Raw genomic sequence first — 10938 nt, 5'->3', positions numbered from 1 at the left:
TATATTATATATAGTCTCATGGTATAACTGACACTCGAGCAAATTGCCATATTGTTAGTTGTCAAAGAACAAACCTGTCCCTTATAGACAGGTTATTTCTTCTATAGAGGTGACTTGCTACCAAGGGTGTGGCTGTACTCGACTCACCTGGCATGAACAGGAGGAGTAGGTACATGCGAAGGAAGGCCGGGAAGGTGAATGACAGATTCCACACGTTCGGCAGAGCGAGGGTCCACTTCTGCGTCTCTTCAAACATCGGAATGGCTGCCAAGATCACCATGGCTGCAAGCAGAAGTGAATATGCGCACGTCCTGTTATTAGACCCTCGCTGCGATCACAGACACAGGTGCCATCCTCAGAAAGCTGAGGAATTCTGTTACGAAATGTTTTTGTCACGTGCCGATAAAATATTATCTATGGCTGTGATTGGCTATTAATGAAGTGTCGCGTGAGTATGTCACTGGATGTTAGAAGTGATTCTAAATATTTCCGTCGTTACAATTGTTGCTGGATATGATGGATAGCAAAATATGGATGGGAGTAACCCTCAATGGTTTGTAATCTTGTAAAACGTCGTCAAATGCTACGAATGATTGTTGTCACTGCAGCGTGCCTTGACCTTTATCCGAGTCCTACTTTGGTTTACGCATTTCGCATGCCAACCTATTCTGTTTACAAACCAGACTGTTCAATGGTGCCTGCTGATCAGCATAAAAAGCTCCCCCAAGGAAGCTGGCAACATTACACCAAAGAAATCTACTTATCCGCCTGTTGTGATTGACAGACAGTTCTAACCAATCAGCATTATGATAGGACGTTCTAAAAACGAGACTTAAATCTGAGATTTTGACATTTCGGGTGCAAAACGGGTGTGCTCGACTGACCTAGAATCAATATATTCAAGTGTGTGTTGGGGGCGGGGGCTCTTGACCAATCAGTCCGAGCACAATAACCACACCCCCTGAATGGTGTTGCTACGTCGGTTAAGCTTCGCCAGTTTGCACGTACTTTCCACACATTCACGCCAAATTGACGAATTTGCACCACTTCGTTGCTACGCAGCATTTTTAGAACATCCTATCGCAACTACGATTGGCCAGAGCCACCTGTCAATCATGCTGGGCACGCGGGGAAAGTTCCCCCAGACATGCGCGTGGCGGTGGCTAGGTCGCGTACCTTCGCAGGCGAATCCTGCGGGATACAGCACGGTCCACGTCGTGTATCGACACCACGTGACGGCGTACCACTCCAGCTCAAGACTGCTTAGCATGTAGTACGGGTACCTGAGAAACACATGTAGAAAAACGTGGCATCAGCCCCTCACGCAAGCAATACAGCTAGCCTTATAGTTGGAGTTAAGATGGGGAAAGGGTTCTGGGTTTTAATCTTACTCTTTACCATAACACTAACATTAACTGTAGCTGTAACATTACCCTCAACATAACCATAACTCCAACTCCAACTGTAACTCTAACCCTAATCCCAACCCTAAACCTAACTGTAATGGTAACTCTAATCCTAATTACAACCCTAAACCTAACACTAACCTTACCCTTAATCCTAACACTAACCATAACCTAACCCCAACTCTAACCATAACCGTAATCCTAAAGCCAACCCTAACTTTAACCCTATGCCATAGTGAGCAAGGGGATGGCCAACTTCGTGCCACCGTGCGTTGACACACCCACCTGAAAATTTCGCTCAGGCTCCAAACGAGGAACAGCCAGAAGACGACGGGCTGGCCCTGCAGGCGGGGCTCCGTTGCTATGATCAAGATCAACACTAAGTTCCTGCCGCACACCTGCAAACACAAGACCAGCGAGTCGGGTCAGGTCTTAGCACAGGACACAGAGGTTTCGCAGCTCTTCTTGCGGAAAATATCGATACAGCCGTGCGATTTCAAAGTGACTGTTTCAAACAATTCCAATTTAGATGTGAAGAGGCGATTATACTGCTAGCGTGTACCTAAATGTTTGCACTTCTCGACATTCGTCTATGAATTATGCTCGACGGAATAGATGTACGGTCGTGTTAGACGTTGGACGGAAGACTGCACCGAGTATATATGAAGGGATACAGGATTTCAAACACAACTACTCTGCTACAGCTACAATTAAGTCACTACTAAGACTGCACCAAGATTGTATGACAAGATGTAGGATTAAAAGCACACGCATAGTTCATTCTACTACAGTAAGGAAACCAAGGCTGTACCAAGATTCCAAGTTTCCCCTGGCAACAGGAGGAAAAAACCAGCCCATCGTACCTGCAGAAATGGCGCCAACGCTCCGCCCTTGGTGATTTTCAGGAGTGGATGTATTACTTCTAAGTACGTAAGCAGCTGGGTCAGGACCAGCTGCGAACCAATGGTCTCGAACGCCGTTGTGACAGCACCTATGATGATGGGGAACGCCACGGTCATTAGCTCAAGCTACACCTACACCAGTAATCAGTCTGCTAAAATACTACTTGCTCTCATTATGTTATATTGTACAGTATTATGCTGTATAATTCCAATATATTCAATCTAATAACACCTTATATCAAATACGTAATGATGATCTTAACATTTAATAAAATCTATCTTAATTCTTTACATTCTAATTAACAGCATTAATTGCTGAATGCTTTCATTAAGCATTTAATTTCTAGACCGAGTTATGGCTTAGTATACCACACCGCAGTCAAATCTATATATACAGCTTGACCAAAGGCAATGCCAAGTGGCTGAACATTGTAGACACATGTTAGTTGTATAGAGCTAGTTTCACTCTGTAACTGCCACTGGAGGGAAATGCGAAGAGTGGCCTTTACAGACAAGTGTTGGTTGCATAGTGCTGGTCTCGCTGTATAAACATGGCCTTTATAGACAGGTTCTCGTTCGGTGTTCGCTAACACAGGTTTAACCTTATCAGTGTTTGTATCTGAAGCAGCGCAGGGTAGTGGTTTCTACTCACGTTCGCCATAGTACAAGTATCGTATGAAGAGAGTGCAGAATATCGTTGTGAAGCCAACAAATTGAAATAGATTGTAGACGAAGATGTATCGCAGTTTGAAATTCATCGACTCTGAAATACATTCATGAAGACTGTCAGTGACAGTAGTCCATTATCATCTATCAAATACAAATAACTGACAAAATATAATATGCAAAGCTAGCTAGCAGGTTTAGCAAAAAGGGTTCTTTTATCTTAGTGGAATATTGTATGTAAATATAATCACAGTATACATACAGTACAACTAAGCGAACCACAGGGCATGATGGGGAGAGAGATCTTGACAAATCTTCCCCCAATACGTCGCAAATAAATACTGCTTTATATCTAAGGAATTTATCACTCTACCTTGTTTTTCCTGTCTTTCTACCATTTTTCTTCCTCTTGCTTCGTCAAATGGACCCTGTGTAAAGGATTTAACAGACCAATGGTAAATTCGCAGTTTTTTAACAGACCAAAACAAAACCGAACTAAACAATTTGTTTATAATGCCTAGGGTGGAGAAACACATTCAATAACTACTTATTACCAACACTGATAGAGCAGGGATAGATTGCCGAGACATAACTGCAGCAGCCATTTGAAACTTGCACATTCTCAACCCTACTACTAGCTACACCAGTGCAGCTACAGATCATACATGCCACGCTTCTCACCACATCCCCAAAGTCCTCCTTATGCTGCCTTGGCTCGTCCTCATCCTCGTCCTGCCACTTGTCAAAGTCGATCTTGAGCCAGTGCGGCTTCTTCTGGGCCACGATGAGACGTGGCCAGAACTCGGGTCCCTGCTTCTTGATGCTGAACTCTACCTGCCTGGCTTGAACCCTATAGCTGCACTCCTGTAAAATCAACCGTGAAAGGACGGTACATTGAAACCATATATCATATTGTATCACGTAATGTTATGATTATTAATTTATGTAATAAAATAATAATAATAATAACAATGTTCCATTACGGATGTCCGTACAAAAATACACACCTTTGGTTTTACAGGCAGATAGAAATCCATGGTGAACTGATATTTGCTTTCGCCTTGAGCACCGTAGCCAACAGCCAGAAATGTTAGAGAGTCGTCCGTTAGTTCAATCGATGGATCCTAAATGTAATCGATAATAAGTATACACTATGTTAACCTCATAAACCATATTCTTCATAATCCAAGGAACTGTAATGAAGAATGGGCAAGTCTAACATTGATTAAGTATCGATACATTTGTTGATAATGCCTTCAAGTATAAGGAGATTCATCTTCCAGGAGGATACTAATTACAATTTAAGAATTGTGGAAGTAGAGAATCAAACTGACAGGTAAGCTGAGCACCATAGCTTCATTGTACACTGCAAGGTAAAGCCTTTTTCTGGTGTTACAAATACAGCCAAGTGGCAGCAGAAGCGCAATACAATGTATACAGTAACAGTAGCCTATATGCAGATACAATAATGCAACCCAACAAGAGTAGGGTTACAACGCGAACACTGTTTTTGCGTGGAGCTGCACTGAGTGAGTCACACAGGGGGGGGGGGGGGTTATGATGTGTTCTAGTGGACTATGTAATTCCAATGTGGTTTTATCCTGAACACGAATCTTTTCTCTTAATCCCCAGCATTACACATCACCACAATATCGGCTCTGAAGCGTCTATACACTGCTTGTTGCTATTGATGCTCGGCTAGTTTCAGTTTCATGAGCAAATGCATCATGGGATGGCTGAGAAAAGCTTGTCGTGGAGATATGGATGTGACGCGTTCTTCATCGACCATTTGCTCATGAAATCGAAGTTAGCTGAGCGTTATTGGGAAGCCATATTGGGAAAGCTTGCATCACTGGTCAACAGAAATGGCAGTTCGATAAATAGCCGCACTTCACATCGATCTTTTGAAACAGTGTATAGACGCTTCAGAGCCGATATTGTGGTGATGTGTAATGCTTGGGATTAAGGGCAACCCTCGCCGTAACCGACGGCACCAATAGCTAAATATAACAAGAAGAGGAAGCAGATTGGCTGTGTGCTTTTCGCCTCAAGGGCGCCATCTATGGACCATAATCAGCTGAAACGGATATTTTGAGTATGTAAAGTGTACTTTTTCGCAGATTTTGAGAATTGCCTTGGTGCCTTTCTCAAATTTTGAAAATTGCCTAGGTGCCCTTAAAAAATTGGAAAATTGCCTAGGTGCCCTTTACAAACTGCCTTGCCCCTCCTAGGGCTTAATGCGAGGGTTGATTAAAGGAATAGATTAACATCTGATTCCATGGACACGTGCTTCCGTGAGAATGTAACAACATCAGGATAGAAGGAGGAATCTTTACAATAGTCCATTGATTATGCAAAGTTGACGAATGCTAGAGTAACTGGCACCTTGTGTAGTTAATAAGTACATTACCTTATAGCCAAACGCGTATTAGTTTGTCCAATATCATTGCTGGTTACTAAGAATTGTCTAATTGAAATCCGCAGTCCAAAAATCAGTTGTTTACAGTTTCAAATCGCTGCCGGCAAAGCGGGTGTGATACAGATTTATAGTGCACCGGACATTTTCGCACGCATGCTCGGCCGTACGCAATGCTATCATCAGTGATTTCGTAAACATGGACGCTCGTGATAAGGAACTTTTTATCAGGGCTGTCCACGTGCGTCCGTGATTAGTACGTGTGTTTTACTCTATTTCCATGTTTAGTCCGTGGCCGTGGTTACACTGCTGACACCTCCGTTTCATCTGGCGTCCAAAACATACAGGCCGCACAAATGTTCACGTCATCGCTCGACTCCTGGATGACATTTACGGCACGTAAAAGATACGTTGATACATATCAACAACCGATTTCAAGTCTTGTTTGCAATGTAACCAGCAGTGATATTGGACAAACTAATACGCGTTTGGCTATAAGGTAATGTACTTATTAACGCTGAAGGGGTCGTTGTAGTATATGTAGTACCCGAGGTGTCGGCGAGTATGTCGCCTACGCCTACTCCCTAACCCTAACCATATCAGATAGTTACCTCGGGTACATATTATACGCCATTATATGACAACGACCCTTCGTGCCTTATTAACTACACAAGGTGCCAGTTACTCTAGCATTCGTCAACATTGCATACTCAATGGACCTATTATTCCTTTAAGAGAAAAGAATCGTGTTCAGGATAAAACCAAATTGGAATTATGTAGTCGCCAAGAACACATCATAACCCCCCCTAGCTCTAGTACTATAGCCCGCGTACAGTTGCCGCGCTATAGTACTAGAGCTAACCCCCCCTCCCCCTGTGTGTGAATCACTCAGGGCAGCTCCACGCAAAAATGGTGTTCGCATTGTAACCCTAATCTTGTTGGCTTACATTATTGTATCTACAGTATAAGGTGTATGGTACTGTACTCTCTAGCATTTGCTGCATGATTTTTGCCGAGTTTAAAATAGGGAACGCTGTAGCTATAGCCTATATGTCCGGCAGCCGGGCACGGTCTTCAATTTTCTAAATGCCTGGCAGTTCCTAACCCTTGTTTACTTGAGATAACGCTGAAAATTAAAAACTGCCGGGCATTTAGGAAATCGAAGACCGTGCCCGGCAGCCGTCAGATATAGCCACTCTGTTTAAAATATGATTTATTATTATTGAATAATGAATACCGGGTACCGCATCACAAGACAAGGCTAAGGTTGGAGTAACCTAAGCGATTTTCGGCACAGATAATTGTTTCTGGTCGAGTTTAAGAACCCTGTGTACACATTATCAACAGTAGCATTAACCTAGATACAATAATGTAACCCAAACCCAAGAGGATAGGCGTTATCAAAGGTGTCCCTATCCTTTTCTGCGCGAGGAATGCCGAGTGATGCACTCGGCCGCGTGTTTGTCGCGTTGGTGCGTTGTTCAGATACTAGAACTTCCTAGAAAACTGCGGTTTTAGTCTAAGGAACACGAACCTTTCTCCGCTATGTCGGCGAACTTACAATGTACTCGCAATACTCTGCTATGTAGAAACTAATATTAATGCGCGTGCTTACAAAAAATTCGAAGTGACGGCGCGCGAATATACTGAGCGCCATTTCCTTGTGACCTGGCCTGACGTACGCATTTCCCAATGCCGCGATAGCGCATGTGTCGGCACTGCTTAAGAGCGTCCCGAGTGCTCCGTAGGGCCTCCAACGTGTTGGGTGTCGCCGTGAAGTCACTCTTCAAACCGATGCTAGAGGTGTAGCGTCACCAGCTCGCAGTTTGCGAATACAGAGAGATGGCCTGATTACTCATCGCTAATGGATTGATATCCAGTGCTGCGTGTGTAGGCCTGCGCCGCGCACGTGCGCTCGAGCTCTGAGACGTTGTTCTTTAGACGTTATTCTTCTGATTCAGAGCAAGTTGTGTATTAGTTTTAATACAGAGTAGTGCCTGATACACTACGTGTAAGTTCCCAGATACGGAGAAATGGCCTTCGCTGTTGTGAAGCGAATAAACCCAGCTTGGAAGTTCTAGTATCTTTGAAAACGCACCAGCAAAACCGCCCGAGTGACTTTCACTTTGGCGCTTCCTAGCGCCCAAGAAAAGATAGGAACATTTGTAAACCCTTATCCGTCTTTAGGGTTTGGGCCTTACATTTATTACGTATCTAGCACAATTTAACCTAGTAACCAGAGATGTTGACGGCCCGGAATACTAACGCTGATAGTGCATTCTACACCCCCCCACCGATTACCCTAGGCCATTGTGTGCATTGGCCCCTGAAGGACCTTTGGCTAACGAGCTTAGTGATCTACCGAGGTCGGGGTGTAAATTGTTTACTGGGTGCGGCGCCGCGCTGTCTTCGCGTGACTGTGTCGCGTGAGCGTTTTATGATAGCATGCATCATGGTGGGGGTTGAGATCAGTTACGATGAACCTGGAACACTAACGGTTGATTTTCACTCACCGAGTACATTTTTTTAGATCTACCGAAGACTAACACGAATCAGCTGTCTGTGCCAGTAAACATTCTGCCTTTAGGTCGGCGCTCCTTCCACTTGATTACGATGGCTAGCATCCACCTGAGATGGCCAAGCCTAAAAAAGTAATGATTATTTTGCTCATTTTACCAAAAGGACATATCCATGGTTCTTATCCGATTCATGCGCGTTCGAAGGCGTTTCCATCGGAGCCACGTTGCAACGTGTGCTAACAGTGGAATTTTATATATATATATTGATACTCATACATATGCATATATAATGGGAGAGGAGAGAGAGAGAGAGGAGAGAGGAGATATGTGAGAGAGAGATAGGAGAGAGAGAGAGAGAGGACGAGCAGAGAGAGAGACGGGAGAGAGAGCAGAGAGAGAGAGACGAGTAGGAGAGCAGACGAGAGAGAGCAGAAGTAGAGAGAGACGAGAGATGAGAGGAGAGAGAGGAGAGAGAGAGAGAGAGAGAGCAGCCAGGCATGAGAGAGAGGCAGCGAAGTAGAGATGAGCATGTGCAGAGAGCAGAGAGAGAAGTAAGAGAGGAAAGATAGTGACAGTCAGATGTTCATCGTGCAAATGTCGGGATTGTAGCATATGCCATGAAACTCTATATTTTGCAAAACAAACCAACATCCAAACCAGTATTGATCTGATATAAGAGACAATAAATTAATAATAGAAGGTATACTCCTCCATGATTTTTCCCACCTGCGAACACATACATATTGGATAATACACGTCATAACTAATATGTGCGATGCCCCACATTAAAATCCACATCAGTTACCACGCTTTACTTTCTATTAGGTACATAATTTACAATTACCGCTGTAGTGTGAATAGGTGGGGTAACAATCTATTTGTGTATCATTTCCACGTGCCTGTAATCTCTTGTTGCAGTGTCTACGACATTTATATGTGCTGCTACGTCTTACATGATACCACCAACCATGTTAGTAACAATTCATTTCAATAATGTTTTCTCGTTTCACTTTACGAAATCATCTCGATATAAGCACAGACGCGTTAGGGTGGAGACTAATCATCAAATAACAATCTTTTCCCCTGGGAATGGGAAGTATGTAGATTGTGCTTCTTTTCTTTCATCTTGCTCTGCTGCCGCAGGACGTGACAGACTTTCAGTGTGTTGGAGCTGTGATCACTGCTCTTTGCTTCCTATATTACGAGCCTAGCAAAAATTACTCATAAATGAAAGGTGTCAATGCACACTGTTAAGCTCACCACAAAAAAGGACAGAAATGAGTGGAGCTAAGAAGCAAGTCAGTTTTAATTGAGCCCAACCATCGTCATACTTAAATAGAAACAATTGTCCCATCTTATATCGCCGAGATAATAATTTATAAAACCAAAATGAATCACAATTGTGTGGACCGTAGATGGCCGCCTATACCCGGTTGTGTAGCGATGGTCGTTCGAAATAAAATAGCGTTATGCTGCCCCGTTCCGATACATGTTTTGTAAAACGTTTACCTAATATTGAGACGTTCTTTATCGCAGGGTTGGAGAGCCGGAAATACCAACTTTTCATTAAAGGATGGATTGTCAACTTGCAAAATCTCTTTAAAACGAACTATACACAGTGTGACACCACAGACGGTTTGTGTCTATAAATGACTATATTAATGCCAAACCCTACTCTAATTTGCTAAGTTTTTTTAACAATACCAAAACCTAGCCCTTATTCACTTCACATACAAAAATGAGCCAAAATCCGTTGAACCCGAACTGACTAAATGGCAATTCCACATTTTTGTAAAAAAATTGCCGTGGCCTCGAAAGCTAGTCAACTGGCGTGCTCAAAAATAGGACGTTTAAATGCCCTGTCTACACTAGCCCCAAAGCTTTATTTCTAAACCTGCGAGCCAAAACTCGAGCAAACTCGGAACAGAATTCCGCGCAAACTGCCGAGCAAACTCGAGTGTCACTGGTACTGTCGAACCCAATCGTGAATTCTCTAGATGGGTACCATGTTCCCCAAGTGTTTGTCTATCTGCAGGATCACATTCGACTACCAAACTGCTCATTCTGGATTGGCTGAGTTATTCCAAACCATCTCAGCAAACTCGAGCGCAAACTTAGTTTGCCAATAAGGCTGCACGCCTAGACTTCTGCAAACTTCTGCAAACTAGTTTGCCGAAGTTTGCCAACTGGTCTACACTGGCAAACTTTGGAAAACTTTTCTTGGCAAACTCGGAGTTTGCTCGAGTTTGCAAACTAAAGTTTGCTAGTGTAGACAGGGCTTAATATGGGAGCATAGCAGTAACAACTATACCCAATTTCAAACATGTGGGCCAAACGGTTCCTGAGTTATCGTTGACCGTAGCGAAATGTTGACGGACGGACGGACTTACGACGACACATGGCAATAGCTCAGCTTGACGATGTCAAGGTGAGCTAACAAAAAACATTCAGATATATATTGCAAGAAATTCATCTACGAATATAAATAAATTTGTGATGTCCCATGCGTTTATTAATTAGGCAATAAGTTTATTACAGTTTGTATCTGATCGCGGCCGCATAATGTATATTTACCCATCATAGTTCCTGGTCGCCCAAAGCCCTTCTGGTCTTTTTGAGATGAATATGAACTTTCGCTCCATGCTGGCCTTTCTTCTTTCCAGTTCTTGCTCTTTGGATGTTGTGTTTTCTGTGGGGCATGACCAGACTTCTCCCACTTTCCACTAGAACAACCACAAAAGTAAACACATTCAATGTGACTACTATAATCACAGTAAACAGATCCACTCATAAGCAATGGTGTAGGGAGGAAGGGACGACAGAGGGAGAAGCATGCAAGGGAGAAACATAGAGACAAAAGGAGCAAGCAAGAAACAGAGAGAAAGAGAGAGAGAGAGAAAGAGAGAGATAGAAAGAGAGAGAGAGAAAGAGAGAGATAGAAAGCGAGAGAGAGAAAGAGAGAGATAGAGAGAGATAGAAAGAGAGAGAGAGAGAGAGAGAGAGAGAGAGAGAGAGAGAGAGAGAGAGAG

The 10938-nt window shown here is 43.3% G+C and overlaps 1 protein-coding gene across 2 annotated transcripts in view; it reads right to left on the bottom strand.

Annotated features, from left to right (window-relative positions):
* LOC106816183 (very-long-chain (3R)-3-hydroxyacyl-CoA dehydratase-like) overlaps nucleotides 1-10938 on the bottom strand; it is a 17256-nt gene that overhangs the window by 2523 nt on the left and 3795 nt on the right. For both annotated transcript variants that reach the window (XM_014820743.1, XM_014820744.1), the window contains exons 2-9: nucleotides 3982-4098; nucleotides 3656-3838; nucleotides 3348-3402; nucleotides 2961-3071; nucleotides 2270-2397; nucleotides 1692-1804; nucleotides 1177-1283; nucleotides 148-282 (exon numbers count right to left, since the gene is read on the bottom strand). In XM_014820743.1, coding sequence (XP_014676229.1) covers nucleotides 148-282; nucleotides 1177-1283; nucleotides 1692-1804; nucleotides 2270-2397; nucleotides 2961-3071; nucleotides 3348-3402; nucleotides 3656-3838; nucleotides 3982-4098 — 949 coding nt within the window. The remainder of the gene's footprint in view (nucleotides 1-147; nucleotides 283-1176; nucleotides 1284-1691; nucleotides 1805-2269; nucleotides 2398-2960; nucleotides 3072-3347; nucleotides 3403-3655; nucleotides 3839-3981; nucleotides 4099-10938) is intronic.

This window comes from Priapulus caudatus, unplaced genomic scaffold, assembly GCF_000485595.1.
Source record: "Priapulus caudatus unplaced genomic scaffold, Priapulus_caudatus-5.0.1 Scaffold1306, whole genome shotgun sequence".
Lineage (NCBI taxonomy): Eukaryota > Metazoa > Priapulida > Priapulimorpha > Priapulimorphida > Priapulidae > Priapulus > Priapulus caudatus.
This window is presented reverse-complemented; position numbering and strand designations above follow the sequence as displayed.